General features: G+C 43.3%; 1 protein-coding gene across 1 annotated transcript in view; it reads left to right on the top strand.

Moving 5' to 3' along the window:
- gpc1b (glypican 1b) overlaps positions 1-25377 on the top strand; it is a 109459-nt gene that overhangs the window by 45121 nt on the left and 38961 nt on the right. Inside the window, exon 3 of the mRNA XM_072668612.1 lies at positions 11906-12064. Within this exon, the coding sequence (XP_072524713.1) occupies positions 11906-12064 (159 nt within the window). The remainder of the gene's footprint in view (positions 1-11905; positions 12065-25377) is intronic.

The raw sequence follows: 25377 nt of genomic DNA, 5'->3' as shown, positions 1-25377 counted from the left end.
GAGGAACCTTCTAAGGTGCGCTGAGAACCTTGAGAGGTTCCTCCACAATTTCAAATTGAAGAACCTCCAAAAGTTCCTAGAGGATCTTTTAACAGTGTACCTACTAAAAATGGTCCAAGAAAAGACAACCGGTGAACCGGCGGTAGGGTAATGGACACTTAAGACTCATAATGCGATGCATGGAGGCACCACTTCATGAATTACAGGACTGAAGTTGTGACTGCTGCTAACATTTTGGTGCCAGATACCACCTTCACAGTTTTTGAGGAGTCTGTGCCTCGAATGGTCAGATCTATTGTGGCTTGTGCTTGCATGGTTTTAGAGAAATGAACCATTAAATAATCAAGACTGTTTTAGTGTGGTTGAAAGTAATGAATGTAGTTAATAAAATGTCCTCAAACAATGACTTTCATGGCACAAATCTTCCCTGATTTGTTTGTGTTCAAGGCAAGGTCGTGGATGCAGACATTTCTTGCACAAACACATCTGTGCTCTGTGGATCACGTGACATTTGCGGTAATACCCGCTGAAATGCTTGATTTTGTTTGCCTTGCGCCCACGGTTGCCTCCTGCTTTACCCCCTTTTGTTCCGTTCCGTCGAGTGCCCGCCGTCTTCTCGGCGAAGGGGAACTTCACAAGATAATAACAACTTATCTCGCTTCCCTTCTGGCAGTAGCATATCCTCTCTTTCTCTGCCTCTCTCTCCAGTCTGTCTGATGTTAGCATTGCTAACAGTGTTTTGGCATCATCTCGGCTTTGACAGCTTCTGCCTCCAGCTGCTATAACTCCCTTTCTTTCCACCCAGCAGCCAGTGTGGGTAGCCTTCCCTCTAGGAAATAGCATTTTCCACAGCGCACACACATACAAATGCTGCGTCTCAAATCCAGTACTTCTATAGTATACTAACCATATAGAAGAAGTAGAAGACCAGGATGTAGGAAACTTGGGATTGTCCCGATCCAGTTCTTTTGCCTCCAATGTTATTACCCTAATGCTGAGGGTGTAAAAAGGCCAAAAAAGCCAAATGTGTCCTCCACATTTACCCATCTGTGGTTTTGAACACCCCCCCCACACACATACTAGTAAACTAGGGGCAGTGAGCTAGTAAACTAGTGGGCAGCCAAGAGGGTGAGGCGTTAAGACCCCAAATGAAGCATTTGGGATGGAGCCAGAAGCCACGGCAGGAACTTCAGAGAGCTGAACTCATAAATTAGGGACGAGAAGTTTGCTGCTTGTCTGTATGGCGTCTACTCGGGTGAAATTCTAGTACCCAAAGCTGCACAATAATTTGCCATTTTCATTTAAGCTCAATCTGTAATGCTTCCCAACACAATCCAGGCAATAGATAGCCCACGCATAGTGTACAGTTGTAATACTTCAGACATCCGTCAGTGCGGGTACCCGTTCCTTGAGGAGATCATGCCACAGCTTTGTGTCATGCCAGATCCTGTCCCCTTCCCCATCCTCTGTCCCTGAATCCGAAAGTCTGTCAGACCGAGTAGGTCCCCGCTGTTGACAAAAAGCAACGTGCTCGGTCAAAACACACGCTGACACCAGAATAAACGCACCGCTGTCGGCCTGTTTTCCGCGCCGCTGCGGCCGTGATGAATGTTCAAACAAGGCAGCGTGTCTGGATCACTAGAAGCTAGTGCGCGGGTCAAGGACCAAACCACAGCAAGTCAGTTGGGAGGAGGGTATCAGTGTTTTCTTAGGCGAACCCAGAACTGCTGTGGTTGGGCCTTTTATTAGTAGGGAAAATAAATCAAGACTTAAAGCAGCACTATGTAGCATTTTTACCTTAGAATAACCATTGATCTGTAAAGGGGAGAACAGCTTTTCTGTGGTTGCTACTCTGGGCTTGGAATGAGCCCAGGAAAGGCACGTTTACATGCATTTCTGGACTTGTATTAAATATCAAACCAACCCAGTTTTTTGGCCCCTTATCTGATCAGAGTATATGATGACTATTCAGGTATCAATATTTCAACATTTTTGTAAGATCCAAATTGGAATTTTTATTATTTTAGACTTATTTAGTATCCACTATGAATTATTTGCTATGCACTATGGATTATTTAATACCTATACTATACATGATTCAGAATCTAGTATGAACTACGTTGATGAGAACTACATTGATGACTACATGAAATGCTCAGACTCTGCTATTAATAATTTCATATCCACTATGCATTATTCAGTACCTTCTAAACATTTTTTTACAGTTTCCAGTATGGATTACCAGGTATACCATGAGCTACAGTATTTAGTATCCACTATGAATTGCTCAGAATCTGCTGTGAATGATTTAGAATACACTATCAGTTATTCACTGTTTATTTTTCTTTGTATACAATATAGATTATTGGATGTATACCATAAACTACTGAATTTAGTATCCACTATGTATTGTTCAATACCTACTGCTTTTCAGTAGCCAGTATATATTGTGTATATACCATGACTTACAGTTTTTAGTATCTACTATAGATTATTTAATGCATACTATGTGTTTCAGTATACTGTATAAATTATTGGATGAATACCATGAATTACAGTATTTAGTATCCACTGTGAATTATTTGCTATGCACTATGGATTATTTAATACCTACTATATGTTTCAGAATCCAGTATGAACTATGTTGTTTAATGTCCACTATGAAATGCTCAGAATCTGCTATGAATTATTTAGTATCCACTATGTATTATTCAGTACCTTCTAAACATTCTTTTCAGTTTCCAGTATGAATTACCAGATATACTATTTAGCTTCAGTGTTTAGGATCCACTATGAATTGCTCAGAATCTACTATGAATGATTTGGTATACACTATCAGTTATCAGTATAGGTCCTGTAGTTGTACGGGTGAGGAACTGTAGTACAGACCCTGCAGTGTTTAAAGGGTTTGTGATTCTCCAGTAAGATCATCATTTTCTGCATCTTCTACGATGAAACTACAATGCAAAAAGACAAAGGATTGGATCTGGACTGGGCTTTAATGTAAATGATGCCCAATCTATTCAAATGTGCCAGCATCTGCTCTAATCAGGGTCTGATCAAGACATCCTTTTAATTTAGGCTTTTTCATCTTTGTTTTTATGTCCCTAGTCTTGCTGTGGTCTACAGCTGTGAAACATAGTGGTGGGCATGTGAACTGGGTTGTGTGTAGCCTTTGAAAAAGTAGTAGTAAGGGTTGTAAATCCCAGCATGTCACATCTTGGCTATTTTTGTTAGGAAGAGAAAAAAAAAGACCTAGTCTAGACGTTATAGTCATCTGGACAGTGATCTAGGTGTGTGTGTGTGTGCTTAGTGCTCTGATTACAGGTTGTCTCGAATGTAGTGGATTTCCTGTTTTTTGCAAACGCTTAGTGTTTGGGTGCTATTTCTGAAATGAGGCCAACAGGTGTACAAGGACAGAAAACAAAACACACACACACACAAGGAAAACCAGCCAGCAGATGTAGGGCAGTGGTGTTCTCCTGCGTCATGGATGCTTTGATTGACAAGCGGAGGAGGGAGGGGGCATCGGGGGATTTAGCTCAGATTGAGCTCAGCACGGTCAATCACTCCGAGATTACCAGAACATACATGTGGGTGGTGCGCTTGAGTGTGTTTGTAAAATTAAGTCGAGTCAAAGTTGCCGGGTTTACTACAGGGTTCTGCAGCGTCGGCCTTTTAAATACAGCGGTGGCTCCAGGATGGTGTCCTGGGGTCAACATTTACCTACAGTCTTAAAGGAACAGTGTGGGTTTGAGCCCAGTTGCACTTCATCAGTCAAGACCTGTTTGATATTTGAAGTTTGCGTTGGTGAGGTCAGGATGTTGGATGATCACCACCCCACCTCACCCCCAAAACTATTGGATAAAGCGCCACCATTTCAGAGAACACAGTTTCACTGCTCCACAACCTAAAGCTGGGGGGCTTTACATACCTCCAGCCACAAAAGGTTTGTGGGTACAACTAATATTAGCTGTATGCACTTACTAGAAGGGGGGTCTGTCTGTGTTACAAATAAAAGGGAGAGATAGATAAAGGAAGAGTTCTTAACCTGGAAACCAGACAGTCGTGCAGCCACTTCAGCACAGACTAGACTCTCACTCCCTCTCTCTCTCTCTCTCAGTATATCTCTCTCCTCTCTCTCAGTATATCTCTGCAGCATTGCAGACTAGACAGTGTCATAGAGGACATACAAAGGTGACTGTGCAGACAAGGCAGTATAATACACCTGACTGTTAATACTACACACACTGTTATGTCACTCACGCGCCCTCTCTCTCTCTCTCTCTCTCTCTCTGTCTCTCTCACGCTTTCTTTTTGACTTTGTCTCTTCGTCCTTCTGCAATTTAGACTGTCTAGACTAGACTTAATCCATGGTCAAGAAGCTAGTCTACAGTGTATCTCTAAACAGTCCCTGTGCAAGTGTCACTACAACACTAGAATGTGTGCGCCTTTCACTCAGGCACCTTATTCCTGCCTCTCTCTCTCTTGCTCTCGCTCTCGCTCTCTCTGGAGGAGGCAGCTGCTGTCATGCTCACTGCCGGGAACAGAGTGGGTGGGTGCCTCGTTTCCGCCAGGGCCTAATTTAACAGCGCACATGCTAGTGTTGCGGAGGAATCCTACTTTTTGCTTGATTGGTTTTCAGAAGTTTTCCTGCTATGGTTAAGCTGCGGGTCAGTTTACGCCAGGGATTTTATCATTGAGAAGTTTGGACTGTTTAAGTTAGTCCTAAATCACCTAAATTTCTATTTCAGAAACAACCGTGTGACTTTTAGAAGAAATAGTCAAAACTCCCTAAATCCTGACCTTGACTTTACACTTCTGTTTGCACCAGTGAGGTGTCCTGCGGTATCTGGCACCAAGACATAAGCAGCGGGTCCTTTTCAAGTACTGAAAGTTTTGAGGGGGCGCCACCATAGGTCAGGTTTCTGGTTCGAGAACATCCCATAGATGCTTGATAGATCAAAGATCTGGGATATCTGAAGACCAGAATTCCTGTCAGTTCAGACTGGACAGCAAAGCTTGACCTCTCACATCAATTAGGCTTGAGTACCCACCACCACTTTCCAGTTCATCATTTGTCTTTCTTTGGATCGCTGGCAGCTCGCCACTGCCGCGGGAGCACCCCAGGATCCAGTCATCTAGTCTTACTGATTTGGCCCCATGGTCTTCACCTCTGCCATTTGTCCCACATCCAGCACCTCGGCTCTACACAGCTTGTTTAAGGTCTCTTTACTCATTTTCTGTGATCTTTACTGACTCCTAACAGTTCACATTGTACTATAAACAGCTGAGAACACTTGGCTATCTTCTTGTAGGCTTCCCCTGCCTTGCGGGCATCGATTGCGTGTTTGTACAAGGTTTGAAGAGTCAGATCATTTATAAAGAGACCTGCCTAAGGCCTCGGTGTGCGAGAACTACAGCTGACTGGTGTGCTCGCTTATTTATAGGTGCAGCAAACCCGGTCACGTGGCATCTGTGACGTCCCGGGCCGTGTCCATTCAAAGCCAGAGGCCGATATGACTGTGACGGTGGGCGAAGTGTTGTTGCATCTCAGAAACGTCATGCTATGTAGTTTAAGTAAAAAAATAATATACACTATATGGACAAAAGTATTGGGACACATGCATTCTTAGGGGTCTTACCCAAGTACTCTTATTGGTGTTGCACAGCGCAGTCACCCAGACCAGCAATCAAACCCCGGTCTCCCACAGGGTGTCATAGCTCACTGGCAGTTAGTGGTGCCACACCAATCACATGGTGGCATGGTGCCATTAGGTTCATGTGTGTCTATTCTGTTGGTAGTACTTCTCTACAAGTACTGGACAAGCTGTGTGTATGTATTTGCACGTCTGTGTCAGCAAAGGGAGCAACTTAAAGTAGCAAGATGCATTTGTTAGAAGGGGTGTCCACAAACATTTGGACATGGTGTATGTTCAGGTCCTGGTTACAAGTAATGTAAGCAATTTTGAAAGAGCCCTTGAGGGAAAACTTGGTAGAAAGGATGGAATGATGACATCCTCAGGGAAGTGGGGTGGTTTTATAGGTGGTCTTTAGGGAAGCGGGGTGGTTCTGAGGTCATCCAGTGCAGCTCCTGAGTTCAGCAAAATCTGGCAGACCAACAGGAAACTATTTATAAAGCCCATATCACATTACTACACTACAGAGTCACCACAGCGTGTGTGTCTGTGTGTGTGTGTGGTTACTTGCTCCGGGGTTTAACAGGAAGTTCTCAGCCTACAGCACAGCTGCTTGATGTTGTCAGCTGTTTTTATCCACACACATATACACTGTACACACACATACACACACACACAAACATGATTCCTTCAAATGCCATACATTTCAGAGACACCCCATCTATAGGGTGACACCTTTGGACTGGAACATACACATACTTTCTGGACGTATATTTGCAGGTTTCTCTCTTCTTCACGCTCTCCCAGTTTCTCCAGCCTCCACCCTAACTGGCGTCCCAGCAGGCAGACAGGAGACACCTACACACACTCAGCAGAGGCCAATAAAAAACCCACAGCCAGCCTTCAGACTTCAGCACAGCCCAGTAGCAGACATCACCCTGGCATTTCTGAGCCACTGTAGGGCTGCGGGTGGTTTCTGCAGAACCGGAGCTGGGATTGTGTTGGTGTGTGTCCGGCTGCGCTGAACACAATTTGACGAATCAGCTGATTAACTCAGGGGGTCCGAGCTTACAGCAGTAATTGATATAAGTTGGAGAATGCATTTAATAGGACATTCAAGAGTGTGTGTGTGTGTGTGTGTGTGTGTGTGTGTGTGTGTGTGTGTGTGTGTGTGTCTCTCTCTCTCTCTCTCTCTCTCTCGAGCTTTCTCACCCCCTGACTGACTGTCTCACTCTTTGTTTTCCAACGTAATATTTGTCCCATAGGACAAATACCATCTGAGACACCTTAGCAACCATCTGGGATACTGTGGCAACTGCATAGCAAACATCTAGCGACTCGCAATATCATGGCAACCACCTGAAATACCTAGCTATCATCTTGCAATACTATAACATACTTTAGTCTAGCAGCCACTTAGCAACACCCTAGTAACCACTAAGAAGTATTATGGCCTGAAATAGCTAGCAATTACATTGCAATACTATAACAATCATCTAGCCACCAATTGGGATATTATAGCAAAGGCTTAGCAACAACTTAGCAACCCCATAGCAATCACATGGAATACCATAGCAACAACCATAGAAACCACCTGGGGTACCACAGCAACCACCTAACAACATCGTAGCAACCACTATTAATCACTTAGCAACACCGGAGCAACCCGACCACTGATACCTAGCCTACATGCTGTGTTCACTAATGCTTCTGTGGATGAATGCAGTCAGATTCTTACTGCAATGTTCCAACATCAAGTGGAAATCCTTCTCAGAGAGTAGAAGCTGTTACTGCAGCAAAAGGTGTCAAATACCGTGATTTCAAAAGAAACGTTAGACGAGCAAGCATCTACAAACGTCTGCACATAGCAGCCACACATTCACACACACACACACACACTGTCAATTACAGCTGTAGGCTGATGAAGAAAACAGGCTCTTTCTGCCCTGAAATCCTTTCAATTTATAGATTGTCTTCCTTCCTTCCAGAGTCTATAAATAGGCTTTCTCTTTGAGTGTGTGTGTGTGTCTGTCTCAGTTGAACACATACACAGTTAAAGTTTATCTCGTTCTGTCCTCGTTTTATGTCTCCCAATTGGATCCTAATAGGGTTGTTCCTCTCCAGGGAGCTGTGATAAGTTAATGCTGGGAGAATTGCTCTGGTCTCTGGTGAGGAGTGTGTCGATGCCACTTATGCCGCTGTTCTCCACTGTTCTCCTCTCAATGCTCTAAACACACACACACACACACACACACACACACACACACACACACACACACACACACACACAAAGACGACTGACTGCTTCTGATAAACACAGTGAAACAGGGAGGCACTGCATTTACTCTTATGTCCCGGTTTCTAGTTCAGTCTTAATACTTTTTAGCTCATTTCTTCTGATCGTGTCTCTCTCTCTCTCTCTCTCTCTCTCTCTCTCTCTCTCTCTCTCTCTCTCTCTCTCTCTCTCTCTCTCTCTCTCTCTCTCTCTCTCTCCTTTCTTTCTCTCTCCTTTCTCTCTCTCTCTCTCTCTCTCTCTCTCTCTCTCTCTCTCTCTCTCTCTCTCTCTCTCTCTCTTTTTCTGTCTCTCTCTCTCTCTCTTTTTCTGTCTCTCTCTCTCTTTCTGTGTCTGTCTCTCTGTCAGTCTCCCCCTGTGTTTGTTTGTCTGTGCTTCTCTATTTCAGTCTGTCTGTCCGGGCCTCTCTATCTAGCTGTCTCTCTCGCTCTCTCAGTTTGGATGGTGAAGCTGGGGGTAGGCATGGCAAACAGCCCAGCTCTTTACAACAAGCATCCTGCTTCTGACAGATTGTGCTTGTCCCTGCTGACACACACACACACACACACACACACACACACACACACACACACACACACACAAGCGCACACACACACAGTCCTAAAGGTAGGTTCATGCTATTTTGGTATTTTGGAAGTTGAGACACACCCAAGCTGGCAGCCACGGAAGACATGCATGCGCGTACACACACACACACACACACACACAGACAGCGTCTCTAAGGGAGTAAATGCAGGGAAAAATTATTTATCATCCAGTTCCAGCTTGTAAAACCAGAGACTTCCTTTGAACTCCTTTAACTCCTTTAACGTGTGTGTGTGTGTGTGTGTGTGTGTGTGTGTGTGTGTGTGTGTGTGTGTGTGTGTGTGTGTGTGTGTGTGTGTGTGTGAATCACGGTTATTACTTCCGGAAAGCTGCAGGAGTCAAACTCGCACCGTAAAGTGCTTTCATTGCTTTCATTTGAGTGAGGATTGTGGATGTGATCAAGCACACAAAGAACCTCTCTCTTACTCTCTCATCCTAGCGTTTCCACTCTCGCGCTCACTCACTTTTGTTTAAGCTCATTTACTATACCTCCATCTTGCTGGTGTACCCCCCCCCCCCACATCCAATACTTCTGACACTGGGAGGGTGAGGAAGCCACGCCTCTTTTCAAACTGTCACTGATTCAGCATCACCAGACAACCAACAGACTTTGAGAAAAGCACCGGGTACCCAGCTTTGATGCATCGTCCTGTGCCGGCCAGCTATACCAACACCCATTCCAAGACCAAAATCCCTTCCAGTACAACCGTAATAAATGTAATAAGTCCCACACAGCAATCAGACTACCCAGTGTAAACGCATATGGCTATAATCCTATCAGGATACCATCCAGGTATTGGTCCCATGACGAGGCCAGGTGTAAAGGATCTTGTAGGTAATGTAAATCTGGAAGTTTTTTTACGTTGTGTCCAAATTTCCTGATGAACAGACTACTCTGCTTTTGTTGGAGTAACTGTCTTTACTGTCCAGAGAAGGCTTTCTACTAGCTGTTGGAGCATTCCTGTGAATATTGATTGAATTCAGCGACAAGAGCATTAGTTAGGTCTGGATGTTGAATGACCACCACCCCGACTCCCCTACTCCATCCCAAAAGTATTGGATGGAGCACCAACCAGCGTTCCAGAGTTCCACTGGGATAAAACTGGGACGCTTGGGAAGGTTGCTGGGAAGTTGCTGTTCTGTTGATACAAGGTTTCTTGTCAGCAGCCCTTCAAGTGGGTCAGCGATCCTGCCTGTTGGACAGTTCTTTAAAGATCGAGTGGGTGCACTGTGAAGGTTCAGCAGTGTTTAGATCTGCAGATTAGGGGGGCAGGCCCTCTGAAGTGGCGGGTAAGTGGAGATATAAGGAGGATATATAACTGAACAGTGATGCACTCCTCACTCCTTCATCAGTATTCACATCCACTTAGCTCTTGTTTAATTCTGGGTCTGGTGTAACCGTGGCTGGAGTGTATTAGACCAGTCTGCACAGCCCGTCTGGGTTTCAGATTAATGAACTGAAACATTCATCAAACGCGCGCTAAAGTTTCCTTTCTGTTTCAGAGGGAACTTTTCCTTCATGCAGAGCTTCAACACTGTGTTGAGCACTCTGAACATGAACATATTTGTACGCATACACTTCCATTAAAGGCTGAGCTAAATGATTAAGAGCAATAATGAAAATAATTGATAATATTTATATTTATTCGATTATATCACAAAGTGTATAATATAAATATCAGGGGTGAAGCTATCAAAGTTCTTGGCGGGTTCAATAATAAGGCTCTTAGGTTGTTTCATCAGTTCTCTTTATAGAGTGCTTTTGTTGGCTATACCATGTTGGGCGAGATGAGGGATGGACAGCAGGAGCTGTTGGCTATGAATAACACTGCAGATTAGCATATCCTGCCATCCTGCCTCTCCATCTGCACACCTGCAGAGCTCTACTGAGGTATTTCACTTTCAGGCCTAATTTTAAGTTGAGGTTCATGTGAGACCATTACTGTCCCTACTTGAATCAGTCTGTACTGAAACCTAAAAAACGTTCTTAGTACATGAAGATAATGGTGTTCATGCTCCTCTCTCCATTTCTTTCTCTGTTTTCCCAGAATTCTTCTCTCTCAATTTGCAGTGTATTTTGCAGACCTTGTCGTGTTCTTGTGCTCACATTAGTATTATGGGATGTGCAGCACACAGCAGCTTCCGTTTCAGCAACATACTTCTTGCACATTTTGCAGTTTTTACAGTTGGATACAGCTGTAGCTTTGGATTGAGTATGATGGAGTCACCCATCAATCATTTTGACTCATTAATATTTTAATATTAAAAGTGTTCTATAAGGGAATGCACCAGAAATGCACGCACGCGCACACACACGCGCACACACACACATACACACGTGTGTATGTGTGTATATATATGTGTGTGTGTGTGTGTGTGTGTGTGTGTGTGTGTGTGAATGCATACACACACATACACACACACACATATATACACACATACACACGTGTGTATGTGTGTGTGTGCGCGTGCGTGCATTTCTGGTGCATTCTCTTATATATATATATATATATATCGTATGAGTATATCGTAAACTACAGTAAAACTGTGTGGTTTTACTGTTGTTTTTTCCAACCTTTCCTAGTTAGTCAAATATTAAATATTAAATTACTTAAGTATTTATTTATTTATTTTGGCAAGCTAGGCAATTTACAGTCGTGTAAACTTGCCGGTTAATCGTGCCTGATTTTTTTAAAGATTAAAATGAAGTGTTTTTTAGGTGTTATTGTGCTTATTGTTATTGTAAATATCTGTTTAGTGCACTGGATGTATGTCTGTCTATAGGTTTTTACTGAGGTTTCAGCCTAGATATAGATACAAGCGGTGATGGACACGGGGCATCAGTCGTGGCTCTAGCTTTAGCTTGCCATGTTTAGCTTTATCTAAACATGGCAAGCTAAAGCTAGAGCCACGACTGATGCCCCGTGTCCATCACCGCTTGTATCTATATCTAGTTAGCTCTCTGTGTTGCTTGTGATCGGTCAGTGATATGCTGATGTAGACCTGACCCACTTTTGGGACCGCCCATTCCACATAGAGAGAAGAGCAATACTGGTGGAACACAGCAGACCTTTATTAGACTGTGGGAAGATATGCGTAAGACATACTTTGGAAGGGCCCTGAGGAGCCGGATTAACAATTAACAAGACTTAAATTCAAGAAAATATGAATATATAAGCCCTTTTAAAAATGGTCCACAGAATCATTTGAATGCATAATTTGTCTTGGCCTACTTCTCCTCATTGATAGAAAGCCTGTTCCTTAATGGTCCTCTATATCACTAGGGTTCTGATATTTGAACTCAAAGAACCTCTATATAAATATAAAGCTCTTTTTCAAAGAACAAAGGTCAACAACTCACCCTCTTTCTCTCTCCGTCTCCCTGTAGGTGAGCACTTGCGCGTGTGTCCACAAGGCTACACCTGTTGTACGAGCCAAATGGAGGAGAACCTGTCCAACCTGAGCAGGAGGGAGTTTGAGGACCAGGTGAAAGAATCTGGACGCACCCTGCAGGCCTCGCTGACCAGCCAGTACAAGAGCTTTGATGGTGAGTGGTCACTGAGCCCAGTGTGAATCTGCAGGGTGTCTGGAAACAGACCATCAGGAGCTAGATCCAACATGGCTGCCCTTCTGTCACATGCTCTTGGATTCTGCCACATGCCACATCACACACACAAACACACACACTTGCCTCATCGTTGTGTCCTGTTTACAAAGCGCATGTGACTAATTCACTTCACCAGCCATTCAGAAGTGCACATACTGTATAGTCAAAGAACACCCAGAAGTGTCCCAAGAAGAAGTCAGTGCTCCCCATCAAGGGCACTAGATTGTGGTTTGGGATGTGTGTGTTTAGTAGTCTGGTGAGGCAGTCATTTCCCTTAATGAAGTTTAGCAGTAGTCTGGGGCAGTTTAGAGAGAGCTGCTCTGTAGAGGTTTGACGATTGAGTTAGACATATGGTGTGTGTGTGTGTGTGTGTGTATTCATGCATTCAAGCTGTTCACCTCACAGGGTGGGTTTAGGGGAAGAGAATGAGAAAATAGTATAGTTATGCTCTCTTTCTCACTTACACGCTAGTTCTCTCTCATTTGCTCTCACGCGCTCTCTCTATCTCATGCTCTTGCTCATTCTCTCTCTCTTTCTCTTGTATTATCTCTCACTCGCTCTCCCTCTCTCACTGTCTTTGTATGTCTTTCTGTGTTGTGTGTGTGTGTGTGTGCGTGTCTCCCTTTGTTGTTTGTATTTCTCTGTCTTAATGTTCTTAATTTCTCTCTCTTTCTTCCACCTGCTCGCTCGCTCCCTCATTCTCTCTCTATCTGCTGTCTGTTTCTTATTGTCTTTCTGACACGGTCTCGTTCTGCCTTTGTATTTCTCTGTTTTCTTTCTCTCTTACTTGATTATTTGCTCTCACCCCGTCCCTGTCTCACACTCTCGTACATTTTTTCTCTCTCTCGCTCGCTCTCTTGCGCTCTCTCTCTTGTTCTCTCTCTCTCTTGTTCTCTCTCGCTCTCTTTCTCTTTGTATGTCTCTCTGTTTTATGTCTGTCTCTCTTGCTCTCTCTCTCTCTCGTTCTCTCTCTCTTTTGTTGTTGGTATTTCTCTTATTCTCTCTCTTTGTATATTTCTTTCTGTCATAGCTCTCTTTCTTTGTTTGTACTTTCTCTTTTTCTCACTCTCACATCTGTAGTTTTCTCTCTAATTCTTGGTCCCTCTGTTCTGTCTGTCTCGTTTGTTTTCTTGCTCTCGCTTTCTCACTCATTCTTATTGTATATGTCTGTTTTGTCTTTCTGTCTCTTGCTTGCTCTCGCACTCTGTTCTCTGCAGTTCTCTCTGTCATCTCTTTTTGTTAGTCTCTTGCCTTCTCGCTTGCTCTCGCGCTCTCTCTATCGCACACACTTGTTCAATGTCTCTGTGTCTATTGGTTGTCTGTATCTCATCTCTTTCTTACTGCGCTCTCTCTCTCTCGCTCCTTTTCTTTCCTGTCTGTCTCTGTTATTGACTCTCTAAAAGCTGCAGAAAATGCAGAAAAACGTCTAGGCATGGACGTCTCGACATTTAGCGATGACATTTGGAGATGTTTAAACATTCAAATGCACCAAACAATGATTAAATTCTGACTGCACTGTCCAAACTTGTTACCAAAAATGGGTCCATGTGAAATGCCAGACGCCACAGTACAGCAGTCTGGAATTCAGGGCTGCTCATGCTAGAAAAGATCAGAGATGACCCAAAATAAGATCACTTTCAAGAGGTCTGATCTCACACCAAAGGTTAGAGCACACATATATATATATATATATATATGTGTGTGTGTGTGTGTGTGTGTGTGTGTGTGTGTGTGTGTATGGGTTGATTTGGTTCTGGATCACAATCGACACTCTTGCTCACCCTGGATGGTACTGGATGAAGCTCTACCACCCAAGGGAACAAAGTTCTACTATGTCACAGCCCAATGAAGGGAGGTTTATTAGTTTAAATGTAAATATATATAAAACAAATATAAAAATGATCCAAATTCAGCTCATGCGAAAGGAAGATTGCTATGATATTATTATTTTACTCAGGCTGTGAAAAAAAAGTACTGATGTACTGTAGCGAAATACTGCTGGAAACAAAATATGAAGGATCTCATTTCTTAGGCAAATCTTCTGGCTTTTGATCAGTGAAGTTCTGCACTACATTATAAAGGAGACTGCATAGCCTCGGAATTACAAAGACAAAGTGATGTAGAGTTTGACAGAGCACGCAAAAGCTTTTGCACTAAAAGCTAGTACTCATTCTGTTTGAAGTTTTAGGAACTTGAAGCTTAGAGCTAAAAGCGTTGACTGAGTGTGTGTGTGTGTTTACGTGTGTATGTGTGTGTGTGAACACTGCATAAACATGCTGTCTACAGCATGAGAAATATTCAGTTGTGACTTTATCAGTGAAGTTACTGTTGAGTTCTCCAAACTATGTTCCATTAGACATCCATCGGTCCGTCCGTCTGTCCATCCATCGATCCACCCATCCATCCATAACGTACAGGGTCGGAGGAAACTATGAGCAGGTGTCACAGTATGTGTATATATATATATATATATATATATATATATATATATATATATATATATATATATATATCAAGGGCCTCATTAGGTGCATCAGGTGTGCTTAAGATAGAACACATCAAATACCTGGACTGGACTGTCAACTGTGACGTTTGATATCATGTTAGGAATATGAGATAAGAGAGCTGTCCAGAAAAGAGATCATCACATTGTACAAACCAAAAAGACAGCAAAGACACTGCATAAATGCCACTGCTGTGTACAGCATGAGAAATATTCAGTTGTGGCTTTATCAGTGAGTTGACTGAGTTCTCTAACTCCATTAGAAACATCTTTCTTTTACTCCTTTTTTTCCTCCTTTCAAAACACACACACACACACACACACACACACACACACACACACACACACACACACGCACTTGTGCGCACACACAGCACTGCCAAACAGTGGTGGCTGAGGTGACTGATGCCTGGGACACTATGGGAAGTATGCGCACACACACACACACACACACACACACACACACACACACACACACACACACACACACAATCTCTCTCTCTCTCTCTCTCTCTCTCTCTCTCTCTCTCTCGCTCTCTCTCAGTGCAGTGGTGAGTCTGTGGTGAGGATGCTTGGGCAGTGATTATTTTCCATGGGCTGTGGATTAGGGAGGAGAGGCTGAATCAGAGAATCTGCTTTTGGACTAATCGTGTATGTGTGTGTTGGGAGAAAGGCCAGGCCCCAACTGTTGGCTGTACTGGCTGCAGTAGCTTCTGAACTCAAAAGACAAGGACAAAGCCCAGCTCCACACACACACACACACAGTAACTCTGTATTGTTGTATGTTCTTCTCGTGCTGGTAGCTATTACTTGAGGATTACTCTCTAATCATGCAGTCATTCGTCTAATAGCTCTGACTCAAGTGACCATGAAATGATGGTTTGATGAGCTACAGTGTCTTTAAATGATCTCTCACGCAGTCTGAGCTGTAAACAACCAGCCCATTATTCCAGACTACTAGTTGTTGGAGCATTGCTGTGGGGATTTGATTGCATTCAACAACAAGAGTAAATAGTTAGTGAGGTCAGGATGCTGGATGATCATCACTCCACCTCATCCCCTACTTCCCAACTCCTCTCAACAGTTTGTATGGAGCACCATCCATCATTTTAGAGAATGCAGTTCCACAGCTCAATGCTACCCCTGCCTGGCATTAGGCAGTGTCAGTAGGTTCATGTTTATCTGCAATGCTTTTCTAAAGGGACTAATTCTATGTCCAGCGGAGTCCATTTTTCAATAGGTCAGAGCTGTCAGCTGGTTAGGAAGGTGGTTTTAATGTTAAGGCTGATTACTTTTCCAACATCATGTCTGTCTGTCTGTCTGTCTGTCTGTCCGTCCATCTGTCTATCGTCTTTCCAACTCTAGCTGTCTAATTACATCTAATCTACATATCTGTCTGTCCAACTTTCTGTCTGTTTATCTGTCTATTTGTCTGTCAGTCAAACTCTAATTATCGGTCTGTCTGTCTATCTTACTGTCTCTTTGTCTTTCCAACTCTGTCCATTTACTTCCTATCTACATATCTGTCCGATTATCTGTCTCTCTGTATGTCTAATTACACTATATGTCATTGCATATATGTCATGCATTCAGCTACTTTAAATTGCAGCCATTGCTGACACAGTTGTGCAAATGCGCACACAGTCAACTTGTCTAGTCCCTGTAGAAATATTGCCAATAGAATAGGAGACTCTGCTTCTCTGCACCATGCCTAATGTCTGGCATGGGCTAGAGGGGTATGAAGCCCCCCAGCATTGAGCAGTGGAACTGTGTTCTTTGGAATTATGGACGGTGCTCCATCCAAAACCTTTGGGATGAGTTGGGGATGAGGTGGTCTGTCTATCTCTCTTAGTCTGTGTTCCTGTTGATCTGTCGCTTGCATGGAGTTTTCTTATAAGCTTAGTGAAACTCACCCAGGGGCAGAGAGCCCAGCACTCATTAAGCAGATCTGGACTGTTGACTGTATGCGTCACTTCAGATGGCTTTTCCGTGCAAGCTGAACAGTAAAGGAACTCTGGTTTGTGTGTGTGTGTGTGTGTGTGTGTGTGTGTGTGTGTGTGTGTGTGTGGCTCTGGGTGTGTCAGAGTGGGAGTGTGTATACGTTTAGTCCTGGGTGAGTGTTTGTGGATATGTTTGGGAAAGAAACCAGGTGTGTGTGTGTGTGTGTGTGTGTGTGTGTGTGTGTGTGTGTGTGTGTGTGTGTGTGTGTGTGTGTGTGTGTTGCAGAAAGAGAGAGAGAGAGGTCAAGCAGTAACAGACACTGTACAGGACAGTAATGCCAGCTGTACCACTCCATATTTCACCCATAGTAACACATCTGCTTTAGTTTAAATAGTGTGTGTGTGTGTGTGTGTGTGTGTGTGTGTGTGTCTAAATGCAGGGTGTGATGATATTTTTAGGACCCAGCCCTCCAACCTCACTCTGAGCCTTAAATCACAGCTTAGAGACTTCCCTGCTCAAACTGCCACCCTGGAGAACACCCCCCCCCCCACACACACACTATACATCATTATCTACTAATCTTTCTGTCCATCATTCATCTATCCATCCGTCCACCTGTTAATCTATCTATCCATCTGACCGTCCGTCCGTCCATCCATATGTCCTCCACCCGTCCATCATCCATCCATCCATCGCCTGTTTGTCTATCTATCAAACTGTCCGTCCATTCACTGTTCCATCTACACCATGTTCAAATGTTTTTGGACACCCCTTCTAATGAATGCGTTCAGCTACTTTAAGTTGCACCCATTGCTGACACAGATATGCAAATACACAAACTGCTTGTCTAGTCTCTGTAGAAACGTATTGCCAATAGAATAGGATACTGTGGAGCAGATAATCATGAACCTATTGGCATAGTCTGTCCATCCACCAGTCCATCATCCACCTGTCCATACATCCATCCATCTGTTAATCATCCATCTATCTATCCAGCCATCCGTCTACTTTTCTGTCTGCATGATGGATGCATCTATCTGTCCAGCTGTGCATCCATCCACCCATCATCCATTTATCCATATATCTATCTAGCTCTACTTCATCCATCCGTCCATTCATCTGTACGTCCATCTGTCCACTTTTCTGATGCAGCCGTCATCCACCTATCCATCTGTCTATCCAGCTTTTCTTCATCCATTCGTCCATCCATCTGCTCATCACCCATCTATCCATCCATTCATCTAGCAATCTGTCCATCATCCATCCACCTATCCATCTAACCTTTCATCTGTCTGTCCATCTGCCTGTCCCCCCGGCCGTCCCTCCATCCAGTTGTGCACCTGTCATTTATCTGTCCACGTGTCTGTCTGTCTGACCATCCATCTTTTGTTATATTTTGAATGTCTTTGAGTTCACCACATGTACACAGGCACTTCATGTGCAGTAAATACATGTAAAAAATACTATATAATAAATATAATCAGTCATCGGTCATATTCAATAGTGTAGTTATGGTTGTAAGCTCCTTCCTGTATCCCTGTGTCTCTTCACGTGAGCTCTTCACTTTGCATGTTGTCCCCACGTTTCGCGTTCTTCGGGAACAGAGCACTCAACTGAAGTGTTGCTGCGTGCCTGGGATTGGCTCTGGGAAGCATGTAATTAACTGTTGCCAATCCGTCTTTTACATATTCAACAGGGCGGTTAAGTATAGGTGGTGCACACTGTGGGTGTGTGTGGGTGTGTACACTCTATTTTACTCTGCTCGTAGGAACCAATAACATCCCTGTTGGAAAACGGGAGGATTCTGACATTATGTGGATTCTGCTGATCTTCCACTTACCAGAATAAGGACACTGATTGGTTTATGAGGTAGATTTTAAATTGAAAAAATCATCACACTGAATAAGTGAGTAAATTTACCAGTGCATGAAATTGCCATTGAACAGTCTGACATGCATTATTTGTTTGTGGACACCCCGTCTAATTGAATGCATTGTGTTAATTTTAAGTTGCACCTATTGCTGATGATAAATGCGCACACACACACACACACACACACACACACACACACACACACACACACACACACACACACACACACACACACACCGCTTGTCTCATCCCTGTAGACAAGTATTGCCAATAGAATAGGGCCCTCTGGAGCAGATACCTAATACCAGGTTTGGGCTAGAGGATTGTAAAGCCCCCAGCATTGAGTGTTCTCTGGAATGATGGTGTGCCATTCAGTACTTATGGGATGAGTTGGGGCTTAGTGAGGGTGGTGATCATCCAACATCCTGACCTTATTAATGCTCTTGTTGCTGAATGCAATCAAATACTCAAGGCAATGCTCTGAATTCTAGTAGAAAGCCTTTTCTGTACAGTAGAGACAGTTACTCCATCAAAAACAACAAATGAGCTGGTGTCCCAATACTTTTGTCCATATAAGTTTGTAGACACCTGCTTTTGCATTGTTTCTTCAGAAATCAAGGGTATTATTTGGGTATTATTTTGTGTTCCTTTTCTAACTGGCTGGCTTTACAGTTGATGTTAGATGAAATTTGTTGTGAGGGTTTGGTTGTGTTCAGCCACATATGCATCAGTGAGGTCAGGTGCTGATGTGGGGGGACTCCAGCTCATCCCAGAGATACTGCATGAAAGCTCAACCATTCCAGGGAACACAGTTCCACTGCTCCACTGCTTAATGCTGAAGGATTTTAAACCCCTGCATTGGCATTGATGAGCTTAGCTTCATGTGGGCTTCTCTAGAACGTCTCCTTCAATTGACAGTGCTTTTCTATGGAGATTACTCATGCTGCATGTGCAATTCAATGCCTTAAGGTGTATGACCATGACTACATACAGCGTTTTCCTTGTTTGTGTCACTTCATTCTGTATTAACAGAGGCATATATCTATAGTTAACTGCATGGTACACACATACATTGAATAATACGATTACAGTTTTTCACTATGAATACTGTAGTGCTGTCCCAGTGTGCCATAGATCGCAATCTCTTCTGGCTTATTGTATTGCGGTTTCTGAATAGGGGTATTTTTACACTCTGCGCTCTATTACCAGAAACCTACCATCCGCTAATTATTTTCCATAAGCTGAATGAATCAGATACGGCCGTGCCCCGAGCTCGCACAGCAGCATAGAGTGTGTGTGAGTTGGGGGACTATTAGCGGATCACATTCAGAGATAGCGAGGGAATAGTTTCAATTAGACAGAAGCTTTTCAGCTCATGCATGAGAGCTATTTCCTAGATTGGAGGTCACCTCTGCTGATGTCATCGGCAACAAGGACATCTGCGCCATTGTACGTTCCTATTGGCTGTTTCCTGTCGCCATGCAAATCACTTTGAACGGGTGGGTTCTGTTTCCGAGCCGGACCGTTATGTTATGGGCATGAGCCCTGCTGTGTTAGATTAGCTGGTCCCAGCAAGACTTGAACACACACACATACACACACATGCTATAACACACACGCACACACATCTCAGCCTTTAATTGCTCCAGAGATAGCCAGCGAGTCACCATTTATTTTTCCTTTGGTTAAAGGACACCTGAGTGTGTGTGTGTGTGTGTGTGTGTGTGTGTGTGTGTGTGTGTGTGTGTGTGTGTGTGTGTGTGTTTGTGTGTGTGTGTTTGTGTGTGTGTGTGCAGGCTCATGTACATTTGCTGACCACTTTATGGGAAACATCTACCCCTTGCAGTTTTGAAGTACGGTTTTGAAGTATGTTCTGATGCACAATTTGTGGCAGTCAGTCTCTAGCCCTACATTAATGGTCAGTTTCTGACCATAGAGTCACTCTAGGCTGGATATTGTTGGGTTGTGGATCAGTCTCAATATATGTCACCACCATATACATTCATACCAGAGCACACACGCACACACACACTCCACAAACTCTACCATGTCATGTCAGCAGCACTGCTGTGTTGACAGTGGCCCACCTCTCAAATAATATCTTGTCAACAGCAGCCCTGTGGTCAGAAACTGACCAACCTTAGCCTCAAATGCTCAACTCACACTGATATCTATAGAACTCTGAAGTTCTGCGTCATTCTGTAGTCGTATATATACATATATACTATATATAGTGTATATATATACACTGTGTGTGTGTGTGTGTGTGTGTGTGTATATATATGAATTATAGTCTCATTGTGGTATGTAAAGTGTTACTTTATATGACTTGTGGGGGTTATTTATATAGATTATGGTCTTGTTGTAGTATTTTCTATTAACAAACTATTATAGTCTCATTGTGGTATTATATCATCAAGCTACATTGTTATTCACTATATATAACTTATTATAATCTTATTGTGGTAGTTTCTGTTATTAAGCTACATATTAATCAAATAAATGTAGGTACCCCTGGCATAGAGAGGGGCTGATGAGTTGTATAGCAACAGATGAGCTGCATTATTTAAATGTACACATATATTGTAAGGCAGGTGTTTCTAATAAAGTGACCAGTGAGTGGAAGTACCCTTTTTTTCTGAGCTCTGTGAAATGAGATGCTCGACTGTTCTCAGAGGATGGAGAGATGGAAATCTGCATTGCTCTCTAAACTGTCCCTTTAAGGTTGAAGGAGATTTAGATGTGGAGATCGGGGAGCCATTCGACGGCATTTGATTTCATCCTGGTGTTCATGAAACTACCTAAATTGATTTAGCAGTGGGTATGAAGCCATTATTGTCCTGCATTATGAGCATGACTAGTAGGAAGCGTTTTTACACCACAGGGTGCACCTGGCCTTATAAAATGGCCTCATAACCATTGCCCATTTTATGACCATGCAGGGCAATAATAGGATCTAGTAACTCCCACGACTGGGAGGACTGTCCATATCGGTGCGGATCACTTGGCAACATGCTACTCTGGGTTAAAGACCTCCTTTTGCTTTCTCCAAACATAAGCATGTCCAGATGGAAAGGAGCAAAATAACAACTCATCAGACCATTTTACATCACATGACCATCAGGCCATATCATGCCTGTCAACCGCCGAAGGATTTATGCCTGAGCTTTTTATATCCAGTTATGTTTCCTTGTGCACTGGCCTTGGATACAGTTTCTGAACAACAGCCCAGCCGTAAATTTAAGAATTGTGAAGCTGACAGCATACTTTTTTATTATTATTATTGAGGCTGCTGAGTGAGTGTGTGTGTGTGTGCATGTGATCATATCTAGAATTATCCAGTCAATTTATTGTATAATATAACTGGGTGAACTGGTGATGGGAGAATTTACATTTAGCAGAATGAAAGCTTAATACGAAATGTAATAGGAACTTTTTTCACCATTTGTTTTATTTTTGTTTTCCCCACAATACCATCTTTCAGGGATTTCTGCACAACAATAGATCAATAATTCATCAACGCTCCATAATGCACAAAAGCTTTTTCATTTGCACTAGTGATGTAGGCTCTCCACCTAGAGAGATTGCTAGACAAGTGTTTGCAGAATGAACCAAGGGTGCACGATGTTCATAAGTAAGCCTTGAAGGTACAGGTGCATCCAAAATGTGTCTGAAATCTTGTAGCTTGGCTACTGTGAATAGATCAGTGAGTATAAGACGTACTTACTGTATGTACTATTTATACCCAATGGGGAAGAACAGGTACATAAATTATAGGCTACTGACAGCAAACAGACGCCTATGCTGACCAAAATCACACTAGGACTGATGTAGAAAGTGCCATGAACACACCAAAACCTGAGAGAGCAAAACCAATTGTGCTAGCTCAGATTTCGGCTGCTGATGGCAGGCAGCATGACCCGCAGGATTCAGACCAGCAATGCTTATATCATAGTGGCAGCGTCTTAGTCCACTGGACTTTTAGTAAATGGTTAATTCCATAGCATGTTTACTGGTCAGTTCACCTGTAAATTCTTATTGTATGCATGTTGGAAATGAGTTTGATTGGGATCGTAGTGATGAAATTTTGACCTTAGGAAGTATGTGTTTATTTAAATAGTTTATTTAGGTTTTTGCATTTCACCCCCCCCCTCCCCAACCAAAAAAAAAAAGAACATCTGATCTCTGGAGATTAGGCGGTAATTCCTCAGCCCTGAAATGAGACTCGCTCAAGCAAATGCGATCTTGATGGGAAGAGGGAAAAAAAAAGTAAGAAGCTTGGAGGCAGGACGTAAGTGGGAATGGAATTTTTTTATTAATACCAAACCAAATAACTAAACATAAAACAAAATAAACAAGGCACAGAAACCCAGCTTGCATCCAGGGGTTGAAACAGAAGTCAATGCGCATGAAGAACATGCAGAAGTAAATGTAAGAAGACCAGTTGAAGCAACTTCTGATTGACAAGATTTGAATAGAAACACCTGGGCTTGATGATGAGTGGGCGGGGCTACTAATGATACATGGGTGAAAATTCCTGATGGCCTGGCGGGACAAGAACAGAAATTAGCATGAGAACAGCACACATAGACCAGAAATACATGGGGAATGTAAGCATGTATTATTGCACCTACAGTCATTGGCCATTTTAGTAGAAACACCATAAGGCTACCATATATCTGCACAGTCACTGTCAAGCCATTGCTGCTCCTTTAGCCTGCTAAAAATGGTAGCCACCTAAAATATCCAGCCAAGAGAGGTTCTCTTGTCTGAAACTGACCAATCATAATGAACAGCTAGACACAAACTGGGCATGAGCAGATCAGCAAGCTACAGTATCTTAATGTACACCTGCAAGGAGGAGCTACTAGGAAAGTGACCCCCCCCCCCCACACACACACACACACACACTTGGACTGTGCCTGATGCACTTGCACCAGTGCCACACATACTAGCATTATGCTTAAATGTTACTATAATGGTCCATCACCCGTCTGGTCAATATCTGGTCAGAGGTGGTCCTATGGTGGTCTCTGTCTATTGATGGATGGGGCAGATACAACAATCTGTTACTATATGGTAGGTGTTTCTAATAAACTGGCATCTCAGTGTATATCTGCAAGCCAAATAATGAAGATGCAATGAGGCATAATTCCAAACTAAACACTCTCTTATGCACAAAGACAGGATTTATTGCCCTATTTGTACAATAACTTTTCTCTTCCCACTCCATCATTTCCCTAAATTGCGACTCTTGTTTGTGTGCTTTGATAATTTCAAATGAAACCTTTGTGTAATTGAAACTGGGACATCAGTAAGTCCCCCAGTGCTCGTTTTTGTTATTTCAGCGATACCTTGCCAATACACTCACTGAACTCTGCTGAGTTTCTCAAAAGCATGTTGGCGCCAAGATGATTTTCAAATGGTAGAGCGAGCATCACTACATTTCATGAATAGAACTGAAAATGTAGTGATAAAAGACAGAAAGATGGAGAGTTCAATGGATGGATGAAGAGGTGGTGGGATGGACAGATGGAAATATGGAGAGATTGGTGGACAGATGGAAATATGGAGAGATTGGTGGACGGATGGAAATATGGAGAGATTGGTGGACGGATGGAAATATGGAGAGATTGGTGGACGGATGGAAATATGGAGAGATTGGTGGACGGATGGAAATATGGAGAGATTGGTGGACGGATGGAAATATGGAGAGATGGATGGATGATGGATAGAAATATGGAGAGATGGATGATGGCGAGACTAATGGATGTATGATGGATTGAGAGATAGAGGGATGGTTGGATGAAAGAGGGATGGTTGGATGGAGGGATGGAGAGTTCAATGGATGGATGGAGAGGTGGTGAAATGGATAGATGGAAATTTGAAGAGATGGATGGGCGGATGGAAATTTGAAGAGATGGATGGACGGATGGAAATTTGAAAAGACGGATGATGGATGGAAATATGGAGAGATGGATGGTGGTGAGACTAAGGGATGTATGATGGATTGAGAGATAGAGGGATGGTTGGATGATAGAGGGATGGTTGGATGGAGGGATAGAGAGGTTGATGGAAATAAGAAGTGTATGGATGGAAATATGAAGAGATGGATGGATGGAAATATGAAGAGATGGATGGTGGTGAGACTAAGGGATGTATGATGAATGATGGTGAGAAATAGAGGGATGGGTGGATGGAGGGATGGGTGGATGGAGGGATGAAGAGGTGAGATAAAGAAATGGAGATTGAGTTGGATGGAGATGGAGAAATTTGAGAGATGTGAGAGGCATGACTAGAGTAAAGTGGAATGATGAAGAGATAGGTAGAGAGGGAGTGGAAAGATTGTCGGATGAAGACAAAGAGAGAGATAGGTAAAGTGAGGGAAGAGGAAGAGATGGACAGAGTAAGTGAGCAATAGGGGAGCGGGAAAGCTAAGGAGAAAGGGAGGACAGTGAAAGGTAGTGAGTAGCAGGATGTATGAAGTGAGAAAGGATGGAAAGATGGAGAGCTTACTAAAGAAAGAGGGAGAGGAACAGAGGACATTGTAAAGAAGAGGGGGCGGTAAAGAAGAGGGGGAGGCAAGAGCGAGGTGGTCATTTGAGAGGGCAGCGAGAGATGAATGAAGCTGTCCGGAGAACAGGCTGGTGAACAACATGCGTCAGCAAAAAAACAGGGAGGGAAAAAGGACCCATAAACCCCTGAGGCCGAGCCTGCACTCGTTCCTTTCGCTCTCGTTTAATTCAGTCGTTCATCGCTTTGTCAAAATGGACAAATACAATTAAACCGAATTGGATCCATCTCCTTCGGCTATTACTGCTGCACCTCTCTCTCTGTCTCTCTGTCTCTCTGTCTCCGTGTCTCTCGCTCCCTCTGTGTCTCCCTGGTTGTCTCTCCATCACAGACTGGGCCGCAAATTAACAGACAGACTTGTCCT

This window comes from Salminus brasiliensis, chromosome 23 (assembly GCF_030463535.1).
Source record: "Salminus brasiliensis chromosome 23, fSalBra1.hap2, whole genome shotgun sequence".
NCBI classification, from domain to species: Eukaryota; Metazoa; Chordata; class Actinopteri; order Characiformes; family Bryconidae; genus Salminus; species Salminus brasiliensis.
Note: the sequence above shows the minus strand (reverse complement) of the source record. Positions and strands in the feature narration are given on the sequence as shown.